Source organism: Hypomesus nipponensis, chromosome 26 (genome assembly GCF_054491055.1).
Source record: "Hypomesus nipponensis isolate SF chromosome 26, ASM5449105v1, whole genome shotgun sequence".
NCBI classification, from domain to species: domain Eukaryota; kingdom Metazoa; phylum Chordata; class Actinopteri; order Osmeriformes; family Osmeridae; genus Hypomesus; species Hypomesus nipponensis.
In genome coordinates, this window is record NC_140386.1 from 1,176,970 (window position 1) to 1,203,632 (window position 26,663).

Below are 26,663 nucleotides of genomic sequence, written 5' to 3' on the forward strand. Positions count from 1 at the left end.
TTCTGGTTTCCCAGAAGTCCTTGCAGACTTGCAAGACCATTCTCGAGTGATGGGAAGTTCGGATCATTTTAGTGATTTGGTTCTTTAAATCTTGTTCAGTGAAATGAACAAATCTTTTTTCGAGTCATTCGTTCATTTCAACGAAGGGGGGGGGGGGGGGGGGGGCAAACACGTATCATATTCTCATGTAGGTTAGTGCACAGCAAACAATTACACTGCACTAAACTGTAAGTGAAAATGTAAAGTGAAAATAACAAAACCAGTCAGTATGATGACTTGTGCGAATATCATTCATGTCCTACTAAAACAGCGGCCACGCGAAAGGGAATGATGAAACTGTTTCCAAAAAAAAAAAAATACAATGTGAAAAAAAGATCCAAAGACTCGTAGAAAGACTGAGTCGGGAAATGAACGAATTGTTCGTTTCCTCTAACTACAGAGCCTATGCAGGTCACGTGAAAAATGATCCAAAGACTCGTAGAAAGACCGAGTCGGGAAATGAACGAATCGTTTGTTTCCTCTAGCTACCAGTACAGAGCCTATACAGTTCATGTGAAAAATGATCCAAAGACTCGTACCCGAAGACCAATTTGGGAAATAAACTAATCATTTTTGTTTACTTGGACGAGCCTATGCAACAGTACCGATGCGCGGCCACGAGAAAATGAACGAATCACTCTTTGAGAGGACTCGTTACTCCCGAGTCCTTGTAAGGATTTGTTCAAAATGAACGAATCGTTCACGAACACACATCACTACCATTCTCGCAAGGACGCTTGCAAGAACGTTCTTCAAAAGATTGTACTTGCGTTCTCAGCGTTCTTCGGATTGATAAACAGATATTTTCTGGTATAGTCAGATCATTTTTTCCCCATACTCCAAATATGCAAGTAATACAACATTTTAATATTTGACATAATGGTGCAAACAGACATCAACAGGTGAAAAACAACATATACAAACAAAGCAATAAATACGTTAGAGTCTAATATAGGGAGAACTGTCACTCTCGGGAAACTTCCGGGTTCTGAACTGGTTGCAGTTCCACTCTGTTCTGTCAGGCCAAATAGTGTCCTAGGGCCAAATACTGTCCTACTTGACGTCACAATGCCGTTCCGCTATGCCGACCTTAAATTCCTGAGATATCGACACGTGCTAGCAGGAAACTGTCATGGTTGCTATACTGATTACTATATAGGAAGTTTTGTATTTAGGCATATTTAAACCAGTTTATTCTACTTGTTGGGAAAATTGAAGATGTAACACATTTATCCTGTATAATAATGATTCTGTGTTCAGCATTCCTTGTGTGTAGAGAGGCCTACCCCCAAATCTGGACTTTGGGTAACGCTAGGCATATGTAAATAAGGAGACCTGGGTGCCAACTCGCTCTTACTGGAGAGGCCATAAAAGATGGTCTGGTCTTATCTGTGTTGGATGAATCATGTGGTCAAGCTTACAGGGGTCAAAAGGCACACACACACTCAAACACGCACGCACGCCAGGTCTACGCAAAGAGCCAATGAAGAAGAGCCATGGAACATTTGCATGCTTTTGTCTTAACCAATGACTGTAAAGAGCGCTTGTGCTTAAATAGTTAGCTAGCACAACATGCTAGCAGACGAACTTTGTAGCACAATGGCGTGTGATGTTTTTGTCTCCTTGTGGGCCGGCCGCAAGCTATAAACTTTCATAAACTTGTTCACCGACTGACTGTGCTGACTTGATAGATTAATATTTCTGACACTACTCTACTATTTAAAATTTTCACTCGTTCAAAGCTGGTGCTAGCTAGCTAGTTGTTTTCGTCAAAAAAATTACTATTTAGCATCAATTTTAACAGACCGGGAAGGCAACAGGTATAGTATTCTATCTGCACGCGTTGCTGTCTCGGTAATGTCGAACTAGTGAAAACTTTAAATAGTAGAGTAGAATAAACTGGTTTGAATAAGCCTAAATACAAAACTTCCTACCTAGAAACCAGTATAGCAACCATGACAGTTTCCTGCTAGCACGCGTAGATATCTCAGGAATTTAAGGTCAGCATAGCGACGGACGCGTCCTTGCTTAGGAACGGCATTGTGGCATCAGGTAGGACAGTATTTGGCCCTAGGACACTATTTGGCCTGACAGTTCCATTTGAGGGCACTAACGAGCGAGTGCATAATGAATGGAGGTCTATGGAGCTATACCCCTCAAAATACACTTCTCAGGATACAAATTTTTGTCTAGTAATTTGAATTATGAAATCAAAAGGGGAGGCAAAAAAGAATACACAATACTGGGTGTTAGATTTTTTTTTAAGTCGCCTTTCTGTTCTAAAAAGCCTTTGAACATGTCAATGACATCATACACATCGTACGACCAGAGATACTGCTTTACGGCAAGCTCTGGTCACTTCCTTTTTTCTCTCGAGGCATCGACAACACAGCTGACAGGTTACGCTCTCCCTGTCAATACACAGGCTAGAAGGAGTTTTGGCTTGCTAATGTTTTTACTAATGTTGCTAATGCTCTGACATTATGATTCCACTTTGGATGCCATTAAGCAGAATCTCTGGTCGTAGTCAGTCCTTCACTAACCAATCAGCATTCATTAGCAGAATGCTAGCGTTTTATGGGCAACAACGACTCACGCTGTAAGAAATCGAAAGGACATAAGTACTCGTTCATTCAACTTTCAACCTAGAATCCATGTTGAACATACAAAAACGACAATAAAATCTGAGATTTCTCAACAACAATCAGGCGTAAGAGAGAAATTTAGCCGTTTAGCTCCATAGACTCCCATTCATTTTGCACTCGCTCGCAATCACCCTCAGTGGAACTCTGGTGGAACTGCAACCAAATTCGGTACAATGACAGGTTCTCTGTAAACAGGCTCTGGCTAAAGGCCAAATTATACTACCCCGTTTTCACGGAGACGGACACAGGGAACGCCCTCTCCGATGTGGAACGCCCTATCCGAGCCCTCTCCGAGCCCCTCGAAGAGCTCTACGTGCACCTCCTGATTTTCCTGACTATCCGTCCACTGGTCCGTAATGTTAAGGATACCCCTTGGCTGTGATTGGTCAGTAATAATACAGCAATGGTATTACCGCCATTGCTGTAAGTTTTTACAATTCATATTTCAGGTAAACAGTACATGTAAATCAGCATCTGAATTCAAATGTGACGAGAAATGGGCAGTTTAGTTGCTGAAAATGTGCTTATTTTATTGATGAAACGGCTAATTTGTAAATTTGCTCCGACTTTTCGATAACCTAGCTAGCATCGCAGTGCAGCGCCACCTATTCTTCTGGCGGTGAATTGTTTTCAGCACCCACAGAGTTTGGAGTACTATAAATTCAACAAATCTGTCCAACTCCGTCCGTCTGTCTGTCCGTAACGGAGTTGGACTAGTAGAAATCGGCCTTAAGCAGGGCCACTTCAAGATGCACACACACACTGTTTAGCCTGTGTTCTGCACCTCTCTTTCACCAAGTCTCTGGAGGAGGGGATCCATAACTGAATTGCTCCTCCCAAGGTTTCTAAATGTTTTCCCTTCGAGTGAGTTTTTCTGGGAGTTTTTCCTTGTCTTCTTTGAGGGCTTAGGTTGGTTGAGGGGCAGTTCTATGGGCGTATGTGAAGTCCTTTGTGACATTGCTTGTAAAAAGGGCTATACAAATCAATTTTGATTTGATCTCCACTGTCTTAAGAGCATTGAGCTCGAAGTAGTTCTGGCTGCACCAGGGGTCTCATGTATAAAGGATTGCCTGGGGATGTTTTTTGAATTGTCAATGTCATAGAAGTATGACAACAACTGTAGTGGAAACTTCTTTTTGTATTGTTTAGTGAGTTTCTGCACTTTTCAGTTAGAATTCGCCATGTTACAGAGCCAGACAAAACTTTGCGCACATTCTCACGTCAAGTAAATCTTTATACATCACAAAGTGTGTGTGAAAACCAGCATTCGCAAGCTTTTTGTGCGTACGCAACGTTTATACATGAGGCCCCAGGTCACCAGATTGTCAGCTTCCCACCTATAATCAGACTCATCCCCTCCAGAGATTAGCCCAATGAGGGTGGTGTCGTCAGCGAACTTCAGGAGTTTGACGGACTGATGACTGGAGGTGCAGCTGTTGGTGTCGAAGGAAGAGCAGAGGGGAAAGAGCGCAGCCCTGAGGAGATCCGGTGCTGATGGACCAGGAGTCAGAGACGTGTGTTCCCAGCTTAGCGCACTGCTTCCTGTCAGACAAGAAGTCTGTGATCCACCTGCAGGTGGAGTCAGGCACATTCAGCTGGGAAAGCTTGTCCTGAAGCAGAGGGGAGATGATGGTATTGAAGGCAGAGCTGAAGTCCACTGTTAAGCTCCAACTTTGATGATGTAGCTCTCACGTAGAAGGAGACATAACTGCCCGTGACAGCGCGCGCACTGGTGTAAAAGCTGACGTGTGCAGAGATCTACTAAGATCAAACTACTAAGAACAATACCAGACCACGACACCAAGCAACAGTTTAACCCTTTTTTGGACGTTTTACTATACACATAACCCAACAGGGAACAGTAGGAGAATGGCTGGGTGAACGGGGTCCAATCAAAGAAACAAAAACAGAAAGCCCCTATGCTTCCCTACACACTTTAAATCCTAACAAGCTGACCGTTGACTACAGAAAAACTGTGACCCCGCTCGTGTCTAACCTACTTTCTATCAGAATCAGAAGGGATTTTATTCATAATGAATGTTTGCACAAACAAGGAATTTACTTTGGCAGGAAGGTGCATACATTAAACATATAGGAATTTTGAAACTTAAATATGTGGTCTAACTATACAAAAAGGAGCAAAGTCTAGCTATAACTAAAGGGATTTACAAAAAAAAATATATATATAAGTAGCCATTATTACAATCTAACCTAAAAATACAGATGGTGCAAAGAGAAGGGCAATTTTATTTACGGGCAAAAATGTACACCCCAGGGTATTTTACCTGTCCCTTCTCCTACCCCCTTAAACACACCACACATACAGGTGTATATATACACCGAGGGCTTGATTGGGAGCAACTGACACAAATCCAGAAACCAGGCCACGCACATCCTCATTAGCACAAACTCCACCCCTGTTAAAGACTCAAGAGCCAGACACGACAGAAACCACTCACAAACACCCCAATCTCTGGGCCTCATGTACTAACGCTTTTGCACCCACTTCAGGCATATTTTTTTCGCAATTTGCGTGTGAAAGCATGGCAAGATATGTACAATCATGCCGCACTGAGGTAAAAGTGCAGACTGCCTGTCGCAGGAACTGAAAATTGCGCTTTTCCGTGTCATGTATAAGCATTCATGGGAGGGTCAAGGGGAAAGTGGGAGTTTCCCATAAACCCGCGTAAACCAGGATGCACATATGCCTTCTGGTGAAATGGAAGCCGTTACCCGAGCAAGACGAAGACATACGGATTTAAGGATCACACTTTTTGAGTTGATTGAACACGAAATCATTCCACATTACAGATTAAGCAGCTATGCAGCAATGGCTTTATGGGCACAGGGATGATGTGGAGGACTTGAGACAGGCTGGCACATGGCATGTCTCCAGGGAGGTGTTGAAGATGTTGGTGAACACCGGAGACAGCTGGTCAGCACAGTGCTTGAGATGGAGAGACAGTCTGGCCCAGCTGCTTTGAGGGGGTTCTGGCTCTTGAACAGTCTGTTAACTCTCTCCATTCAGGAAAGAGAAGTTATCTCTGGGGAGTGGGGGGGGGGCTCTTGGGTGGGTAAGAGTTGTTCACGACAGTCCAATTGTCTTTCAAATTGACAGTAGAACCTATCGAACACCACAAGAAGGGAAAAACTTAAGGTGACGTTTAACTCATAGGGGTTAGGACCATTTTTAAAACCAGTTAATAAATAGACCCATCTGCAACCGACGCAAGCAAGCACACCCTTCAATTTCCCCAGAAATTGTTCCCTCTGTAGTTGTCAATAAATTGTATTAATATTAATAGGTTGTTCAAATGTGCCAAGAAACAGCGTGAACAGGGAAGCCTAGCCTATTGAAACATAATCAGTATGAAGAACCTTGTAATTCCCTTAATTTTCAAACTAATCATGTATATAATTTTAAGACTTTGAGCCTGGCTTATTTTACTTCTTGGAGTGTACAAAGGTTTCAGTCAGATTCTTCACATAAACGAACACAGGTAGGTCTGTCTACACAAATGCTTCACTCCTGATTACCTGTATAACATTTTACTGCACCCTAAGTTCTGTCCATCTACCTGAAGTAGAACAATAATTTGTGAGATGTGACGCTTCCCTCCAACTGTTCCGTTGTAGTTGGCCCCCAAAATTATAAATTATGTTTACATTCTGCAGAAACAACGTATGCACTCTTAACCTACTTAGTTTGAGAAAAATGCATCAGTTCTTAAGGCAAGCTGAAACATGTCAAGATGTCTTGAGTAAAAATTCCGGAGAGCGGAAATTTAGAAGAGGGAAAGTTCTTTTAGACAAATTCTATGAGAGAATGAAAGGATATAGGAGGATCAAATACAGCTTATTCGCCTGCTGTTACATGTTTTCGGTAAGACATTTAAACTGTATTTGTTCAATTGCTTATGAAAAATCAAAGTGTAGGCTTAGCAATTAATATTTTCCTGTCACACTTGTTAAATATAATTTATCTTTCTTTATAAACCCCAATACCAACTTAACCTTTTTTTTCTTGAGCATCAAAATACTTCAAATGCTACATGTATTCATAGAGGCCTTGAATTTGTATTACAACCATAGATGTCAGAAAAAGTTTGAATCAAACAAATCTCTCAAAACTTCAACATAAAAACATTTTACATCATTCTTCTAGGTAACCAGTACAGTTCTGATTGCTGTTGGAATCTATTCCAAGATTGCCAAAGAGAAAGGTTAGATAAATGATGAAAGGTGTATATTCTCACATAATTTTCATAGATAACACAATAGAAATGTAATGTAGTAGCGTTTGTGATATGGCTTCCTCATTGATCTTGATATGTGTGCTGTATGTTCATTGACACAGATGTTGTGGATACGTTGACAATTGACCCAGCTCTCTTGCTGATCATTGTTGGGTCTCTAATGTTAATGATCACCTTCTTTGGGTGCTTTGGGGCGCTACGTAATGGGACCTGGTTACTGAGAATGGTAAGTCTCCTTGCTGAATATGACTTATTTTTATTGCATATGTAGAATAGTATTTGAAGTACTTCTGCAGTGCACGTGATGCAGGTGATTAAAATGTTGGTTGGTTGATATGGTGTTAACTTAATTTGAGTTTGTGTGTATTCACAAAACATTGGTGCGTTTGGCAACGCAGGCAGTTTTTGCGTCATGATTCTTGCTCTGCATTTCACCACAGAAAAATGTACGCTGATAGTCAGGATATGAGTTAAAAGAAAGTTTAATAACCAGACCTAACATTGTGCTGGCCAACAAAGCCAGTGAAATAAGATGCACACCAACCTCCACACCCCCTGGACCCTCAACGCTCCAGGAAATAGTTATTACTTCACCTTATCCCCTGTCGCTTGCATTGTTTAATCTCTCTTTTACGATTTTCCAGAAAATGGATTGAAAATTATTTACAAAAATCAGTCTATTCCTTCCGATATTGACTATTTCCTAAAAGGAGTGAGATAAGATCAGTAATAGAACATAAGCCCTAAGCTTGTGAATATATTTGTTACCACAATAATGTATATAACTGGAACCACCAGGAGATAATGACATTTACATGTCAGTATTCTTAACTCGTGTGTTTTTTGTGTTGTTTACCAGAAAATTACACGAATAGCCCCTTTTTTATCCTGAGACTCCCAGGCCATGACTCTTTCTGTGAAGAACACTTTCATTTAGTTCACACCATGTACTTCCCCTACACATGTATATTACAAACATAGTCTTCAGTTACTCAGACATAATAAATAATGTAATAAAAGCCCATACCCTGTCTTCCTCTTCCCTGTGCAAGATGTTTCAACATAGCACCAGGAACCTGTTTGTGTCCATACCTGTCTAAATCTCACTTTAGTCTGGCTTTTGTCACTCTTAATTCTTGTAGTGTGCGAAACTACAAAATACACAAATGCTTGTAATTCAGTATCCTGACCAGTGGCTTCAGGGTGTGGCACAATACTCCACCGACCAGGATAGGAAGGCTCCAGAGGGTGTGAAAGGAGCACAGAGGATCATGGAGTACAGTTACCGGAAATCAGTTACCTCATAACCACACTCTGAAGCTACAAAGAGGGACGATTTTTAAGACTTTAAGACAAACCAACCCTAAAACACACATATTCTCAATACTACAGCATTGTCAACCCAGAGGGCTTGTTGGGAGTCAAGGACATGTAGAGTCATAGGTTTTGTTGAGGAGCAATCGAGGGTTTGAAAAGTCTGAAAGCAAACCCCTTGCAGGGAGGTTAAACATAACTTTTCATCTTAAGCAAATACTCAAAATACTAAATCTGATCAAAAGACACTCCCCCTTGAGCAGCAGGGTAGGTATCCAATAACAATGTTTTAGACATTCAGGGCCTCATTTACTAACATTGCGACCGCAGCTTAATCTGCGCCTTTGCCCAACTGCAAATGGCGGACGGTGTATTTCCGCATTTTGAGTGGTATTTATCAAACCAGATCGTCGTCGGGCAATCAGCGCCCATTAGTGTTAATTAGCATGCCGTTAATAGACGGGGAAAATCACCTGCATGTTACTGCCACCGTGGGTGATTCGAGGAAAAGAAAAAAAAGTTCAGCGAACAGGAGCTAGAAATATACACCCACTTTCCCTTATACCCTCCCAGCAGCGGTAATCTGCGTTTTTACTCAAGTGCGCTGCCTTTGTAAATACGGTGTTATGTCTTTACCCGCTATTTCTCGCCTGAAATGGGCGCAATCCTGTTAATAAATGAGGCCCTCAGACTCACACTGACTGATGTTTCCTGTCTTTTAAACCTGCCAATACAGTGGCAAAACAATGAAATGTTTTAACTCTGCTGGGAAAGATCATTAGTTTTTTTTATATGATACCTGATTCTAAAAGACCAAATGTATGTGATGATTGTCTTCCTCCCCTGGGGGACCTTACCAATTGCATGCATACATGGAGTAAGGAATCGGCCCATGATTGATTTGAATCACATCACCTCCTCGATATACCATCTCACCCAAGAGAGATATCAACATTTTGGCATATGAGTGGGTTGTTCTAACTAAATTATCTCAGGACCCAATATGATTGAGGTTCCGGTTAACATAAAACAGAGACTTTCTTAATTAGACTTAGGAGAGAGGGGAGGGTTTGAGTGGAATGTAACTACTGGAAAGTGTAGGGGAGCCAGTACACTAGATAGGAATGTGGTGACGTGACGGGTCAGTGTTGAGGGGAGGGGCTGAGGGGAGGATACTGTGTTTGATTGTGGGTGAGGTGTGTTGGTTCTTGTGGAGGAGGGGTTGGGAGAAGAGAGGTGATTTTGGAGATTTTGGACATTGATTACTGCACACTAGTCACTTATACACTGTCACTTTCAGCTACTGGTTGCACTATCAGTAACTTTGCACTACTGTACCTCACTGTACCTCGCCACCAGGCTCCTGTATGGTCATTGACATAGTCACTGATCTGCAAATTTGCACTATTGTACTGTACTCCACTTAGTTTAGAATAGGTAATAGGGTTGAAACAGGTTTTTTGTGCATTCAGGGTTAGTAAAGTGTACTATTTATTGTTATCTGTAATTTAGGAAGTTTTAGTATAAGGGTTAATATAGTCGATATTTATTGCTATCTGTATATTTAGGAAGTTTCACTTATTTTAGCTCAGCATTGATGTAAATTGTGTTCTGTGTACTTATATGTTATGTTATGCCAGGTGCTTGCGTTGTCTTGTCTTAAGAATTTCAGTGCCCAGTCTAACCTTGTGTTGTTCTGTGTACCTCACAATTACAGTTTTTTACAATCGCTATGACAGTTTTTTCAATACCTTTAACAAGTTTTCTAAACTCTTAACGCACCAACACACCTACCACACACAATTGGCAAAACTGTTAATTTCATGCTCAAAATCACACATTGTAAACTAAACTAAACTTTCACAGTAACATTTAGTCAATCATAGCACAATGTCATAAAAAACACTAACATCAGATGGAATTACAGAAACTGCATTCATTTATGCAGGTATGTGTCAGGTCTCACAGTATATGGATTATAGATTGTGTTTGAAATGCAGTTTCTTTTGAAGCCTCTACATTTTTGTTTTGTTGGGTTTAGAAAATGCATGCATTTTGTTTCTTTTGCTGTAGAAATTCAGAACAAAAAATGAATGACCGATGTCAGAATAGCTTTATAGAATGTATGGTTACTGTATTGAAAAAAAAGAAGACAGAAACATGATTGCTGCAGTAAAGGCTTCATTTGCAACAGGACATTACTGCAAGAAATATTCAATTTAGCTGCCAATTACAGTATTACCCTAGCTCTGGCCCTTCTCTGAGCGCCACCACACATTCTAACTCCTCTCCCTTGTCCCACTCCTCTCCCTTGTCCTGGTACTTGTCTTCCTCTCCTTCGTGTAGGTATTACTGTATTCTTACTTTCTTCATGTTGCTTTATATTGTTTTTTTTCCACACAAGATCAGCACAAAGAGCTCCACTTTGCAGTATATATACCATATAGTCATGCGATTGAAAGAACCTCAACACCATAGTGTTTCCCTAGTTGGGAATCAACTGTAATTTATAGTATTTGCATAACTTCAAACAACTTTTTCTCAGTAGCAATGGAATAAAATACAGGGGATATATTTGTGTTTCAATTCACAATATGAACAGCTGTTCACTTTGACTTTAGACAATAAATTAGGTTTTGAACATGATGTTATCTGTTCTGACATACAGTGTTAAAGCTTTGGTAAATTGGTCCGTAAAAATCGATTGTTTTGGTCTTGGTGGAGCTTGTGTGTAAAAGAAGTTCAAGCATTTAAGATTTGTGTTTACTCTATGCATTTTGTGTCAAAGCAACAAGAAATGTGTTAATTGTATAGCCAACACAGGCGGATGTTCTGCTAACTGTGTCAAGAGTTTAGAAAACTTGTTAAAGGTATTGAAAAAACTGTCATAGCGATTGAAAAAAACTGTAAAAGACTTGAACTTGACTTGAACTTGATTTGTTTATCATGAAGATGATTAAAAAATGAATAAAGCTAGGTTTATAGTGTGGGCCATTCTACCAGAAACCATTTTTCCCAAAAATCTTGGGGAAAAATGTGTTTTATTCTTGGATCTGAACATGGATTCATATGGAGGACACATAGAACTGTTAAAATTGCCTATTGTGCCATCTCAGCATGGTTTTAGACTCAAATTATATCAGGGTATATGCAGGAATCCTGAAGTTCATTTCAATACCTTTTTAAGAATTTTTGAAGACCTTCTCAAAATATTTTAAGACCTCATCGCTAACCCTAACCATCAAGTTCTAATCTGCAAAAAACCTTAAACTTAATAAACAGTTGTAGTTTGCAAATAAATCTATAGAGCACAACCATACAACAGAACTCAGATAAGCTCGGAAGAAACAAAGCTCAAAATAATAAATTAAAGAATAAAAGGCAAGGTTTATAGAAATATTTGAATGTTTGAGTTCAGTGAGTGGTGATTCACCGCAGTATTGAGACACCAGATAACCTCCGCCCGCATTGTTGATGTGCCACCCATAGCCACCCTGATGTCGGCAGACGATGGGACAGAGGTCGCTGTCGTAGCTGTTGACAAGTTCAGCAGTTTTGTTGGGTGGTGGTGTCGCTGGTGGAGCACAGAAACTGGCAATGGACAGCTGCGGCTGCTATTTGCGGCCAATGGCGGCCTTGACAGCGTTGATGCCCATCGAAGCTACGCTAATCTTCTTTTTACAATATGTACAGTAAGCCTGTTTTCAGGGACAGGCTTCAGCCATTGTATAAACTCATACTTCTCCGACCAGGAGTCCGCAAATGTACATTTCCCCATTTCGGAGTTTGTTTCGCGACATGTGGAGGGCGACACATCAACTAACCGTGCATTTTGCAAAATACGTGACTTGCTGACCGAGCACGTCGTTGTTTATAATCGTCATGGGGAGGAAAATAAATATATTCATGCATTCTTTTTGGAGTCAAACTCTTTTGACAAAGCGTGAACAAAATGTTATACCTTGTAAAATCGGGATTAAGACTTTTTAAATACCTTTTAAGGGCCTTAATTTTCCCTAAATGGATTCATCAACTTGTAATACTTTTTAACCCTTGTGTTCTCCTCGGGTCATTCTGACCCATCAGTCATTGTGACCCACCTTTGTTTGCGACAACTTTACCGCATACAAAAACAAAGTGAAGCATTTTCTTTTAACCGTTGGGCTGTCTCAGACCCCCCACATTGCGAAGGTTAAAAGAAAATTATTTTTATTTGCTTTTGTATTGGGTAAAATTGGGTAAACACAACGATGGTTCGTTATGAACCTTTTGGTCATGTGACCCGAAGGCAGCACAAGGGTTAAGACCCCGCGGATACCCTGTATATACATTTTTACGCATTTTCACTGCTAAAATGCCATTCCTGGTAACACAGATTGGTATATGGCAATGGGGCATCCTAGTGAGTTTATTTGTCAGAAATAACTTTTTCTTGTTTGTCATGTGTCCCTAATTATATTTAACATGATTTTCTACACCTTAATATAAATAAATTAAATGTTAGAGATAATTATAGTGAAGGATTATGACATCATACCTATCCGGCAGTCACATCATTGCAAAAAAACACTACATACTTGGGATATTTTTAAAACACATTCTTGAATCTTCAACCTGATTAACACACCTGAGGAGAGCACATATTTTGAAGAAAAAAAAGTCAAATAGCCATTTTTATTCATGATACCTTGTGTGACAGGGTGACCAGTGGCGTGACAGGACTGATGGTGTTGTGACAGGGCATGACTTTTTTGTTGTTGCTACATTTAAATGTGTGTTTTCACTTTTAAGCAAGTTTGAACGAATATTACTGACTAAATGTTATTCTGATTTTATTCCAAGTAGTTTTTGGCTAAACAACCAATGACTTAATTAGAAAACAAGTGATATTGTGACGGGCATCTGATTAGGATGCCTCCTGGACGCCTCCCTGGTGAGGTGTTCCGGGCACGTCCCACTGGGAAGAGGCCCCGGGGAAGACCCAGGACACGCTGGAGGGACTATGTCACTCGGCTGGCCTGGGAACGCCTCGGGGTCCCCCAGGAAGAGGTGGTGGAAGTGGCCGGGGAGAGGGAAGCCTGGGCCTCCCTGCTTAGGTCGTTGCCCCCGCGACCCGATCCCCGGACAAGCGGTAGATGACGACGACGACGTGATATTGTCCCAACACATCTTTAATTCACAAACATGTTATCAATATTACAGGGGAATAATAATTGTATCTTCTTTTAAGTTCATTAGTATGTTCAACATATTGCAAACAAATCAATATTTTATGGTCCATTAAAAAATCCATGTCTTTATTTGTGTCCACTTAACATTAAGGTGACCACATGAAAAAGCAAACAACAATAATCATGAAACGACAATGAAGGCAAAGAATCCTGCTTGAAGTACATATGAACACATAGCCACAAGTTTTTTTTCAGTCATCCCTGAGCTGGACAAGCTTTGCCCAAATGTCTTTTTGGACCCCAAGGTGGCAGCTGCTGACGGGCTGAGGAAGGGGGATAAAAGCAATCACATTTTCAAATGTATACCATATCAGATCATCTACGATGGGCCAGAAGCATTTGACTTGAGCCTCCAGCTCATCAGTGGCTTTTATTATGCCTGTGTTATGTTGTAGCATGTGCACTCAAGGTCTTGTTAACACTGCACATGCAGCTCACGTCTCGATAAACCATCTGTCCAGGAGAGGTAGTGATTACCTGATGTATCTTCATTGTTCCTGGCACTGGGGACAGATTGTCTGGCATTTCTTTCGCAGCCTCGTCAATGCATTCTTCGCTGACATAGAACAGCTTCAGAGTACTGTCTCTCTCCACCAAGGCCTCAAACAGATCAGTTGCGGAGTATATATCACGACCAAGGCTAACCAGACGATCAGCTGTTCTCTTTAAAGCACCACCAACTCCATCTGGCGCTCCCTTGCCATGACTTGCCTCAAGAAAGTTCCATGACCCTGCATGGAACCCCATCTTGTGAAGGAGAGTGGTTAGGGGGTAGAAATTACCTTTCTGGCGATACTGCAAACAGCGTCCATCGCTAAGAAAAGGTTTTTCTTGAGTTCTCGGCAATATCTAAATTGTTGTCTAATGTTGAATGTATGGCATTTGAACTTAACAAGCATGTCTTTAAAGAGATAGATCAGGTCATCTAGCTTGATGTCAATCTTCTTTTTGACTGTCTTCTTGTAGGTTGTCTCAGTGTCGTCCTTTGTTTGTCCCTTCGTGTCCTCCATGACCCATTGCATGTATTCCACTAGCATGCTGGCTTCAAACTCTCCGACTATTGGGAAGTCCTTGTCTTTACAGTTGTCACAGTTATTGTACATGCATTCTTTGTTGAGTGGGTCACAACAGATCTCCGCCATCAACTTCTCCAGCTCAGGGGTCTTACACAACTTCATGCTGAAAAGCTTTTGAACTACAAAGCCGAAGTTCTCATGTAATTTACACAAGCATGTGTCCCTATCAGAGATTGTTGGGTGCACTACACAGCACGGTCTCAGTCTGCAAAACAGAGAATAGGAAATAGATTTCCTCGGATTATCTGCCAAGAATTTCCTGTCCAGGTTCCTCAGGGTGTCCATTAGGAATGTCTTTTGCATCTTGACCTTGTTCCGTGTTACAGTCTGCCTTTTCCCTGTGGTGACACGGCTCACATCGTCTCTATTGTAAAAATCTTTCACACTATTTTTGAATTCCTCTCCCAAGCGAACACATTTTGGTGAAGGAGTATGGATTTCCCCCTATGGATTTCCATCATCTTTGGGTGAAGCCTTACAGTGCGTTCACACTGCAGCGGGGCGGGCAGAGCGGGGCGTTGGCTTCCAATTCATTTTCAATGAAACCAGGCATTGACTCCCGCGTAGGGCATTGTGGGAAGGCGAGCAGGACGTCGACGCTCGCGTAGGGTTTTGTGGGAAGGCGAGCGGGGCGGCAAAAGTTGGATTTTCTCAACTTCATGTAAATGAGGAGCGTGAAAAGTTAGCGTTGGCCAATCGGGTTGGTTTCTTGTAACGTAGCAACTGTTGGTCATGGTAAACATTTCTAGGTTTGACAATTTCAAGATGGAAGAGCAACTCATTGTATGTGTCTTCATACCCAGTATTGTATGATACGTCTATGTTCGATAACAGAGACGTAAACAAAAAAAATTATGCCTGGCGCAGGGTTGCTGAGGGCGTCCCTGGTGTGTGTTTTGTACTTTAATTCAGTTTCGTCACATTACGTAACTTTCTTCTGTGCTAGCTGCATAATCTAGCTAGCTCACCCGGCACACGATTGACGTTTAACGTTGAAATACTGGCTGGCAGCCCCTCGCTATCCATACAGTGAATGTGTAGCGAGTCATAATCTAGCGATTGATTTGCAGAGATTTTGAGTAATATAATGAAAGGTTACACATGTCAACGCTTATGTCTGATGCATCTTTTTTTTCCAGACGGCACAAGACCCGTTACATAGCATTTAATCTTTCACTCGACATACAAAAAATGTGGAAAAAGATAACCTATTGTGTGCTAAGATAAGATCATGTCAGATCTAGAAAGCTTGTTGTTTTTTTGCTTAATGTGTGTAAAAGTTGTATTTTGTCTGCACATTTGCCATGATATGTGTATAGAATGTATAGAATACATTTAGCGGAAATACAATCACATGACAATATGCTGCCAAGCTCTATGCTTGTGCTCTCACACTATAGTAATGATTTTGAAAACTGTAATGAGAGTGTTGGCATATCCTTTCTTAAAACATAGATGGTATTACTGTGCAGACAAGTTGTTTATAAATTAGCACTGTGATCATAGTCAGCTAACATTGAAGGCCCTGGTTCTGTGTTTGGCCCTGCCTGTGGAGCTGGCCCTGCCTTTGGATCTGTGGCCTTCCTCTTTTACTTTTTTGCTTCTGCTCTTTCCATAACTTGCGCCTGTGTCTTTGTGCTCTCTCGCTCAATTCATTAATGTTCTTCCTGTTAACCTTCCTCTCTTCCCATTTCTCCCTCTCTCTCTGAAGGTGCTGTTACTTAGTAGTAAAACTTTGAAATCAGCTCTGGCTTGGATAGGGAGCCAGTGTAAAGAGATAAGAGTAGAGGTTATATGATCAAACTTTCTTGTTTTTGTCAATAGTCTAGCAGCAGCATTTTGTACCCGCTGTACATTTTTCAAGTAGCTAATTGGGAGGCCAGAGAACAACACACTACAGTAGTCCAATCGGGACGTAACAAAAGCATGTATTAGTTTTTCAGCATCATCCTTTGAGAGGATTTTTTGTATTTTGGCAATATTACGTAGATGGAAAAATGCAGTTCTGGTGATTTGTTTAATATGGTACTCAAACGAAAGGTCTGGGTCCAATGTGACTCCTACATGTTTTACCAACTGGCTTTGAGATACTTTGACGCCATCTAAGTTTAAGGTCAGATTGGATAAATTATTTATGTATTTTTTAGGGCCGAAAATTTGAACCTCGGTTTTATCCGAATTAAGAAGAAGGAAATTTGCTGTCATCCAAGTTCTCAACACGGAAACACATTTTTCCATAGCATGTGGAAATTCTCCAGGCTTTATGGACATGTATAGCTGAGTATAATCTGCATAACAGTGAAAATTTACCCCAGAGCTTCTAATTATGTTTCCTAAAGGCAACATATAGAGTGAAAATAACAGAGGGCCTAGAACTGAACCCTGTGGTACTCCGTATTTTACAGTAGTGCTCCTGGATGAGCAACCATCATAGTGGACATATTGTGATCTATCAGATAGATACGATCTAAACCACTGAAGTGAAGTACCAGAGATCCCAACAAAGTTCTCCATACCCTCCAGGAGAATCTCATGATCCACAGTGTCAAATGCTGCACTTGATCTAGAAGAACCAGAACAGAGATAGAGCCCGCGTCAGAGGCTAATAATAGATCATTGACTACCTTGGCTAATGCAGTTTCAGTGCTGTGGTGAAGACGAAATCCAGATTGGAGAGGTTCATAAAGCTGATTTGAGGAGAGGTGCTCAGTGAGTTGTTGTGCCATAGCTTTTTTTTTTTTTTTTTTGAGAAATGGCAAATTTAAAATTGGCCTGTAGTTGCTAAGACAACCTGGATCCAGGTTTGTTTTTTTAAGAAGGGGCTTAATAATAGCTTGTTTGAAATCGTCAGGGACTTGTCCAGTTACAATAGATTCATTAATAATACTAAGCATGGGTGGTCCAATAATAGGGAAAAGTTCCCTACAAAGTTTAGCAGGGAGGGGATCAAGAAGGCAGCTGATGGGTTTCGAGGAATCTACCAGCTCGATGAACGCTTCCCTAGAAATAGGGTTAGAAATTGGTGGCGCTAGATGGTTGGAATGGGAGACATGAAACTTGGTGAAATTGATGAGGGGACTGGTCCCAAAGAGTGTGCCAAATTTCACAACTTCTGACCATGTGGTTCTAGTGGCTGCCATAGACTCCCATGACAGATGTGTAATATGATAACTCGAGAGGGTACAATTTCTGGGGAAATTGTAGGGTTTGCTTGCTTGCTTCAGATGCAGGTGGGTCCGTTTTCCCTTGTAGTGATATTTTCAAGCGTTTAGCCTACTCATTGCATAATTCATTAAGAACACCCTTTAAAACAAGGAACCCCCTTTGAAACAAGCTACTGTAACAACGTTGTCACTGGCAGTATTTCAGATGGAATTGCAATTCAAATAGTACCCTCTGCTAACTGAAAATAAGCCCCCTAAAACGTAAATAAGTTTGATATTAATTTAGTGGGACATGGCTCATTCAAAAGCAGTTTGCTAGAAGCAAGCTAGCTGCCGTTGCTATCCACACTGATTGTTTGAAAGCGCAGGAAATTAGAAAGTTTCTTTTGTCTTTTGCCCCAAGAGGCCGTGGTTTGCGCTGATTTTAGAACAGGTAAGGGGAGATTTTAGGCACGACGCGAAGCAGAGTTTTTGCCAGTTTTGTTTCGCCATGAAGGGGCTTATTTCCCCGCCAATGACCGGCGTTCTATACATTATACCGCTTATTACACGGCTACTTGCCAACAAAAATAACTTAACACTGTGTCTTTTTACAATGTGTTTGTTACCATTCGTATTGTTGATCAGCAGAGAAATAGTTTGCCAAAGACGTTGAACTTCATTGCCTGAGCATTATTTAGGCTTCAAATCAGCTGACATCGCTAAGCAACAGAGTACGCTGGGGTTGAAAAGTTACCGGACTACTTGCGGAGTGCAACGAAAGACGTAAATCCGAGGCAAAAAGGCCACTTCCTTTGACAGCGGTCAAATATGCATAGCAACGGTCAATGTGAGATAACAATGGTTTGTGCTCGCCGAGGACAAGCACACGCCAATAATAAGAATACGTAGAAACCCTTAAGGTGGCTTTGCCGCTTGGCCACCAATAACAGTCAATGACACTAAGAGTATATATAGTAGAGTAACAATTACAGAAGTGAATTAAAATATCTATAACATATGTAACTTAATGTTGGAGAGGGCTACATAAAAAACTGAGCATTAGCTTACAATTCACAATGTAATTGCTATTATAAGAGTAATTGTCAATGTGAAATGCTTTATAAACAGTCAAAATGTAAAATCATGCAATGCAGGCCTTAAACAAGGAATACAAGGAATGACAGGCCCTGTCAGCCATTTAAGCTGCCATTTTTCTGTCTGCTAATATGCTATCATCAAAACAGTTTTGCTTGTTCACAGGAATTGTAATAACCTTCTGAAAAGTGTTTTTACTATTTATCAATACCATTCTTTCTCAGAGAAATTACTATGACAGGGCCTGACCCTTAAGCTTGTCCCCTTTAAATTGAGCAACAGAAAAAAAATTAATTAGTCAAAGAATTCAATGAAAGGACTTACCCTTGATCAATGACACCTTCACCATAATCAGATGTTTCATATAGCTGTGACAGGGCATGACGAAAACTTGGACAGTTATAAAATACTATTTATTGTAAAAAATTATGCATACTTTTATGTTTTTAATGTACTTATCTGAATGAGAACATATTTACGTTTTTATTCAGCTATTTGTTTTCTAAAAAACTACCTTTTATTTTGACTGAACTAAGAGAGACGGTGCTTAATTTTGACGTAGGACAAATCATTTTCCAGGATATGAAAGCTAAAATTATTTTTTTTAAAGAAAAATACATCTGAGAACGTAATAACTGGTATATTCAAATACAGAAGAACTCAAAAAAAGTGGTCATCTAATCAGTTTTGGACATTATTGGATTGTTCTCATGCTATGTGTTGAAACAATCCTGGACAGGAGATACACGTTTCTGGTAGAATGGCCCGTGTGGTTAGAAAAACACAGAAAATGTGTCTGAAACTTGACACACTGAAGAAGGCAGTTGCATAAAAAGGAAGAAATTGGTCAATCCTGTATAAAAATGGTCTTAACCTATGTGACTTAAACTTCGCCTGAATTTTTCCCTTCTAGTGATATTTTTAAGCATTTACTCAAATTGCATTCTCATTAATTAACCTACTTAAAAAACAAACTGATTCTAACAACGTTTTCACTGGCAGTATCTCAGCTGGAATCCCTATCAAAATTACCATCTGCAAACTGAAAATATGCCTCCAAAAACGAAAATGAACTTGAAATTCCTTTTTGAATTTCATTAAAAACTTGCTGATATAACTGGAAGCGATACTTGACAGTAATAACATCCCTGGTCATAGGCAGAAATCCCGGGGGGGACACAACCCCCCCATCCTGGGAAAAATATGATTTGTTCCCCCCCAATAAATCACTGTAAACATAACTATATAATTTCAATAATATTAATAATATGCAATGAAAGTGCTTTGCTGACTATGCACACAATGGCGCTTTTTAATGTACTGTTTTACAGCAGTAATTTTGGTGTCCCCCTCAGATATTGCTCTTGAGAAAATGTAATATAATTCTCCCCCCCAAAGTTGATAGCAGATTTTTGCCACTGTCCCTGGTCTGAAGACTCGGCCCTCATGATACCGGCTAAAACACAGAACATGTGTCTGAAACTTTACACACTGAAAAATGCAGGGAGAAAAATGGCCTCCCTGAAGAAAACTGACTCCTTCTCTCAAAGTTTTCTCTAGTGACCACTGCTCAGACTGTTGATTGAAGAGGAGCGAGTGCCCCTGTATTTGCTCCAGGTAGAGGTGAAAAATGTGAAAAGATTAGACTCCTTCAGGAATTCTTCAAGGCAAAGGAAGCTTGAAAGTGTTGTGTTTTGGCAGAGGGATTGTCTTAAGGGGTTTGAGAGTCTGCCACAAATATTTTGTCCTATGTTTAGCCGATGGGAAGATCTATCTAGGTTTGTAAATGTGTATAATTTTGCAAGGTTACTTGTTTTGGTTGGGCACTTGTGGCTTGGTGAACTGTGTTGTGTTGCATTGTAGTAAGACAAACTATGAAGCTTCAGTCCTCAGCAGTAATTTAAATGTTTTACGAGTACCCAACAACTGTTAAAGGCAGGATAGGCAAGTTTTGCGAACCTTGCAATTGTAGGCCAAGTTCAAAAGGATTCAAACCAAAATATCCCACCCCCTCTTTTCAAACCCACACCTCCAAAACACATTAGGTGCGTTCGACATGGAATGTGGCTGCATGAAACAACTGGCGAGAGTAGCCGCTTGCAGTCGGGGAGGAGTTGAAAACGGCTCTGAAGTTGGACATTCCAGCTTCTCGTGGTTTGCTGCGTTGACGTCAGTCATGGCCGATCAAGCGCTGTTTGCTTACTTTACTTTATTTATAATTACACTTAGTCTTTTTATTAGTGAAGAGGCGGACTAAAACCCTTTCTTCAACACATTTTTAATTTAATTAAATAGTTTGGTCCGGATTTGAGCATTGGCAAAATTGAAGGTGTCAGAATAATAACAAAACATGCGTCAAAGTTGTCGTGTGTGAGTCTGGCCAATCATAAAATAGCTGTGTGAACCCGTGCAATTGCTCTTGAGAAAATGCGCTCGGCTACACAGCCAGCAGTTCTCGAATCAATGTCACGGTACTTTGATGGCTACGTCACAGTGACCTAGCCTCTAGTGATGGGTCGTTCGCGAACGATCCGGCTCTAAGAGCCGCCTCTTGACGGTAAACGTTGGGAGCTGGCTCGCATATCTGAAGAGCCGACTCTATTTTTAATAGATTAATACAGCCTATAAAAACTAAATGATTATGAAAGAATGAGTTTTAATTGTATTTAAAATAATTGACTAATTCAAAGAACAACAAAAAAATACTTGTAGGCTTAAAGGCGCACACGATCATCCTCACATTCTGTTCCTGTCAATCCTGCATGAGGGAGGGCCAAACCAACTTACACACAGTCAGAGAGTAGTCAAAACTTAGAAAAGAGCCATGACAAATCAATGCATTTTTAAAGATATGTGGTTACGGTTGAGTATGATTTCATTTCATAATTTAAATTGTTTTCACATCCATCATAGTCAAATTCATAGTTAAAACATGTATTTTTTTAAGAGCCGTTCGGTAGCCAAAAGAGCCGGCTGAGCTGAGCCATACGAGCCGGCGCACGAAAAAGAGCCGGAATGCCCATCACTACTAGCCTCGGCGCCATCTCAAGTCGGACAAAAAGTCTAACCAGAATTCACTGTTTCAAGTCAGCAGCCTACAGCCGGCTGCAGCGCCGCATGAAGTCAGTCCATGTCGAACGCACCTATTAATACGCTGTCTGCCTACTGCCAGGAGTAATTAACGCCGCCCTCAATTAAACCCTGCACCCCAAAAAATCTGAAAACTCACTCACGAGCGTTCCAAGGCCTTCAAAATAAAGGCACTGTACTCTTTTGTAGCGGGGTTTGCTCGTGTTAAGATAGAAACACAAAATCTATAATAAAGTCTATACCACCTTAATATTGGTTTTAGGACATTAAGGGATCCTATGTTTAATATATAATAATCAGTCTTATCTTTATGAATGAATTTGTTCTAAGTGTAGAGCCAATCGTAACATTTGTGAGCTTGCACAAGTCGCTAAAATATCTTTACAATGAATAAATTTAAGTAAGGTAATTATGGATCGTATGAACAAGTTAGATCATGAATTTGATATGAAAGATTGGTTTTAATGAACAGAATAAAATGGCCTAGCTCAAAGAAAGACAGAAATTGTATAGTCAATGATTACATCTTTACAAATCATAAACAGAGCTCACACCAATGCCATGTCGGGGAGGAAAGAGCGTTAGCCATAGTTACGTTTGATCAGGGTTGATCAATAAGGTTGAGGGCGGTTCGCGTTCAAGGCCCATTTGAAAAATCTGAAGTCAAAGCGCAGCTGCGCTGCAGGGTCATGTGACTGAGTCTGCAGGATCTCAGTCAGGTCGCAATTAGAATAGCATTTTAGCCATCCATCTGAATTGTCCAGAAAGTGTTACAATTACTATAATGTTGAATCTCTGGAGCTGGGCGACGTCCTTTGGAACGCCAATCCTGATGGCGCTCACGCCATGGTTGGTTTTGCTGGAGTCAGAGATTGATTTTGTAATCTCTGAGTTTTATACAGTTCAGAGTTAGAGGGAGGACCTGTCTGAGGTCAGACTTTGCCTGGGGGGAGCTGGGTTCTCAACTCCTCCCTCCTTCCTTCACACTTACCGAAGGTGTAAACTGGTCTCTGGCTGGTTCATAAGATTGTTCAAATATTGTTATGGACATCTTGGTACAGTTGATATAGTTGAATGATTGTTTTATTATGATAGCTTTGTGTAGATACCAAGGATGTTTTATTATGATAGCTTTGTGTAGATACCAAGGATGATTTAGTTATCTTTCAGGAAGAAGCAGTAGTTCAAGATTTCAGATCAAGATTTCATTAGTTCAAGTCTTTTTTGTGAGGTACACAGAACAACACAAGGTCAGACTGGGCACTGAAATTCTTAAGACAAGGCAACGCAAGCACCTGGCATAACACAACATATAAGTACACAGAACATAATTTACAACTATGCTAGGCTTAAATAAGTGAGGCTAAATATACAGATAGCAATAAATAAATCGACTATACTAACCCTAATACTAAAACTTCCTAAATATACAAGTAACAATAAATAATACACTATACTAACCCTAAATGCACATAAAAACCTATTACAACTCAATATCCTATTCTAACCTAGGTGGAGTACAATACAATAGTGCTAAAATTGCAGTTCAGTGACTAAGATTCAGATTCACTGTATTAGCCATTTGCAGTGTAACCTGCATTGGAAAAAAATGTGCAAGTAGTTCAAAGTGCAAAGTCAACACATCAGAGGACACAACATAAAAACAGACAAACAAAGCCACATGAAGCCTCAATATTAAAAATGTTCAATATAAAAATGCTGTACAATGAATCCATACATAGATACATTTAAAGTGCCTAGTTTAAGATGCTTTGTTCAAAGCAATCACAGCTTGTGGAAATAAACTATGTAAATGGCGATCAGTAGAACATTTGGCAGAACGATACCTTCTCCCTGAGGAAAACATCTCAAAGAAAGCCCCTGCTGGATGGCCTGAGGCATCATTAGCCAGTTGTAAAGCTCGATTCAATAGTCTAGCTTTATATGTGAACTCCAGGAGCGGAAAAGTGCAGCCAATAATTCTGCTGGCTGAGCGAACCACTCCATTCAAAGCCTTCTTCTGTCTTTGAGTGAGATTACCAAACCACACCGTAATACAACTGGTTATGACACTCTCAATTCCACAATAGTAAAAATGCAATAAAGTCTTGGTATTTTTAGTAAACTCTCGAAGCCTACGTAAAAAGAAAAGGCACTGTCTCGCTTTCTTAGCAATATTAGTCGTAGTAGAGCTCCAATTCAAATCATGAGTCACACCCAAAAATTTACATTTCTCAATAATCTGTACATCAGAATCATGAATAGTAATAGGCAACTGAATCCTATTATGACAAAAATCAATAACAAGTTCACACATTTTGAAGTGTTCAAAAGCAAGTTGTTTTCATTACTCCATTGAACAACATTCTCCACCTCCTCGCGATAATGAGATTCATCATTTGAGCTGATCGGCCCAATGATAGTTGTATCATCGGCGTATTTGATTATGACATCATTATCATGAGATGCTGTGAGGTCATGAGTATAAAATGTAAACAGCAGGGGGCTCAGAATACACCCCTGCGGTGAACCAGTGCTAACATACAGCTCATCTGAGATACAACCATTGATTTTGACCGTTTGTGGTCGACAAGTCAAAAAAATGTATATCAATTTACAGATGGCATCATCAAGTCCAAGACATTTCAATTTATGAATGAGCTTTGTTGGGACCATTGAGTTAAAAGCTGAACTGTAGTCTATAAATAGCATTCTAGCATATGATTTATGTGCATCTAGATGCTTATAGACAGAGTTTAAAGCTGGATTGGAATCACGATATGGTTTGGTTGCTAGTGGTCTAGCCTATTACTAATGCCTGTCTAGATTATTTATTGAAAAAACTGGAGAAGGTGCTCTTGCGTTAGCAAGCTAAACTAGTTTACAGGCTGTACAGTAGCTTAGGTAGTCCAGGTGTTTTCGTTATCTAACTAGCTGTTCTTGCATTCCTTGCAAATTAGCATTAATAAAGTTCTGTCTCCCTGTCCTTGGGAGACAGGTCTTGTACCCCCCACAGAGGGAGTGCCTTTGATGGGTGATTGGTCAGAAGACCATAGGGTGGGGATGTGATAGTCCAATTAAATGTCCAGGGCGTTCACGGTGGCACAAGTTGGGCAGTCCAAGGATCTGGTGATGTTGGAGAGGGAGGGGGGCGAAGAAGACCCACAGGTCTACTCAGGGAGGGGGGCAGACAAGACCCACAGGTCTGAGGTAATCCAAGGGAGGGGGGGGCTCCAGGGAAGGGAGTAGATCGCCCCAAGATTATTTCTTCACACTAGCAATCTTAAAAGGTACATTTAAGCGTAGTTGTGATGCCTGATGATTAATAGGGAAAAGTTTGCCCTTGTGCAAATTCAATTTGTATCCGGAGAATTGGCTAAATGTATTAAGCAAGGACATAGAAGCAGGTAATGGCACACGTGGATTAGAAACAAAGCAAGAGGTCATCTGCAAATAAAGATACCCTGTGCACAGATCCCCCCCGCACAACACCTGTGATTTGTTTGGAATAGCTAAGTGCTATTGCTAGTGGTTCAATAACAAGGGCAAAGAGTAGAGGACAGATAGGGCAGCCCTGTCGGGTACCACGGTGCAGAGAGAATGAAGTGGAGTACTGACTATTGGTTAGGACTAATGCAGAGGGTGCGCTGTACAGCAGTCTTATCCAGGAGATGAAAACTGGGCCAAAACCAAACTTCTCTAAAACAGTAAAGAGGTCATTCCATTCTACCTTATCAAATGCTTTTTCTGCATCCATAGAGATAATGCTTTCTGGAACAGATTCTGAAGGGGAGTATAACATATTGAAAAGACGACGAATATTAAAGAATGATTTTCGGTTTTTAATAAACCCAGTCTGGTCAGGGGATATCACAGAGGCAAGGACATCCTCAAGCCTTCTTGCCAACACATTTGCTAAAATCTTCACATCACTGTTTAACAGCGAGATGGGTCTGTATGAAGCACAGTCCATTGGGTCCTTCCCACCTTAAGCTAACAGTGAAATGCAGGCCTGAGCCTTTGTTGGGGGTAGAACCCCCTTCTCAAGGGATTCTGTGAGAACAAGGGTTAGATGACTCGAGAGCGGAATAGAAAATTTCTTATAGAGCTCTACAGGAAAACCATCTGGATTTTTGAGACTGAATAGAGAATATAGCTATTACCTCTTGCTGTGTAATGGTCTGATATATGCTTCTGCGTTTTTCGAAAAATTGAGACATGGGAACGCCCTCGTCTCCGTGGAACGCCCTCTACGGGCTCTCCGTCAGCCCTCGGAGAGCTTGACGTGCACTTCCTGAATTTTCTAACTATCCGTCGTAATTTCGGAGAGCTACGGAGAGCTACCGAGACCCCCTTGGCTGTGATTGGTCAGTATTAAGAACTGCTTGCATCAGGGGCGGGGGCGGGGTTGCCGTGATAAACAGGACAAACAGAATCCTTTGACCGCCATTGCTGTAAGTTTTTACAATTCATATTTCAGCTAAACAGTACATGTAAATCAGCATCTGAATTAAAATGTTACGAGAAGTGGGCAGTGTAGTTGCTGAAAATGTGCATATTTTATTTGACAAATTTGTAAATTTGCTCCGACTTCTCGGTAACCTAGGTAAATAAACATTCGACGACATCTTTCAAAAAAACGTTGCGCCACCTACTCTTCTGGCGCCCAAATGTGCCCCCAATAACGTAAATACTGTAAGATTGACAGTTATTTAGGGGGAAATGGCTAATTCAAAAGAAGTTTGCTGGAAGCGATCATTGTTAGTATATA

At 40.6% G+C, this 26,663-nt stretch overlaps 1 protein-coding gene across 1 annotated transcript in view; it reads left to right on the forward strand.

Moving 5' to 3' along the window:
• Positions 1 to 6,467: 6,467 nt before the first annotated feature.
• Positions 6,468 to 26,663, forward strand: part of LOC146220965 (tetraspanin-33) — a 77,436-nt gene continuing 57,240 nt past the window's right edge. The window contains exons 1-3 of the mRNA XM_084693062.1: positions 6,468 to 6,567; positions 6,850 to 6,907; positions 7,042 to 7,166. Of these exons, the coding sequence (XP_084549188.1) occupies positions 6,511 to 6,567; positions 6,850 to 6,907; positions 7,042 to 7,166 (240 nt within the window). The 5' untranslated portion in view covers positions 6,468 to 6,510. The remainder of the gene's footprint in view (positions 6,568 to 6,849; positions 6,908 to 7,041; positions 7,167 to 26,663) is intronic.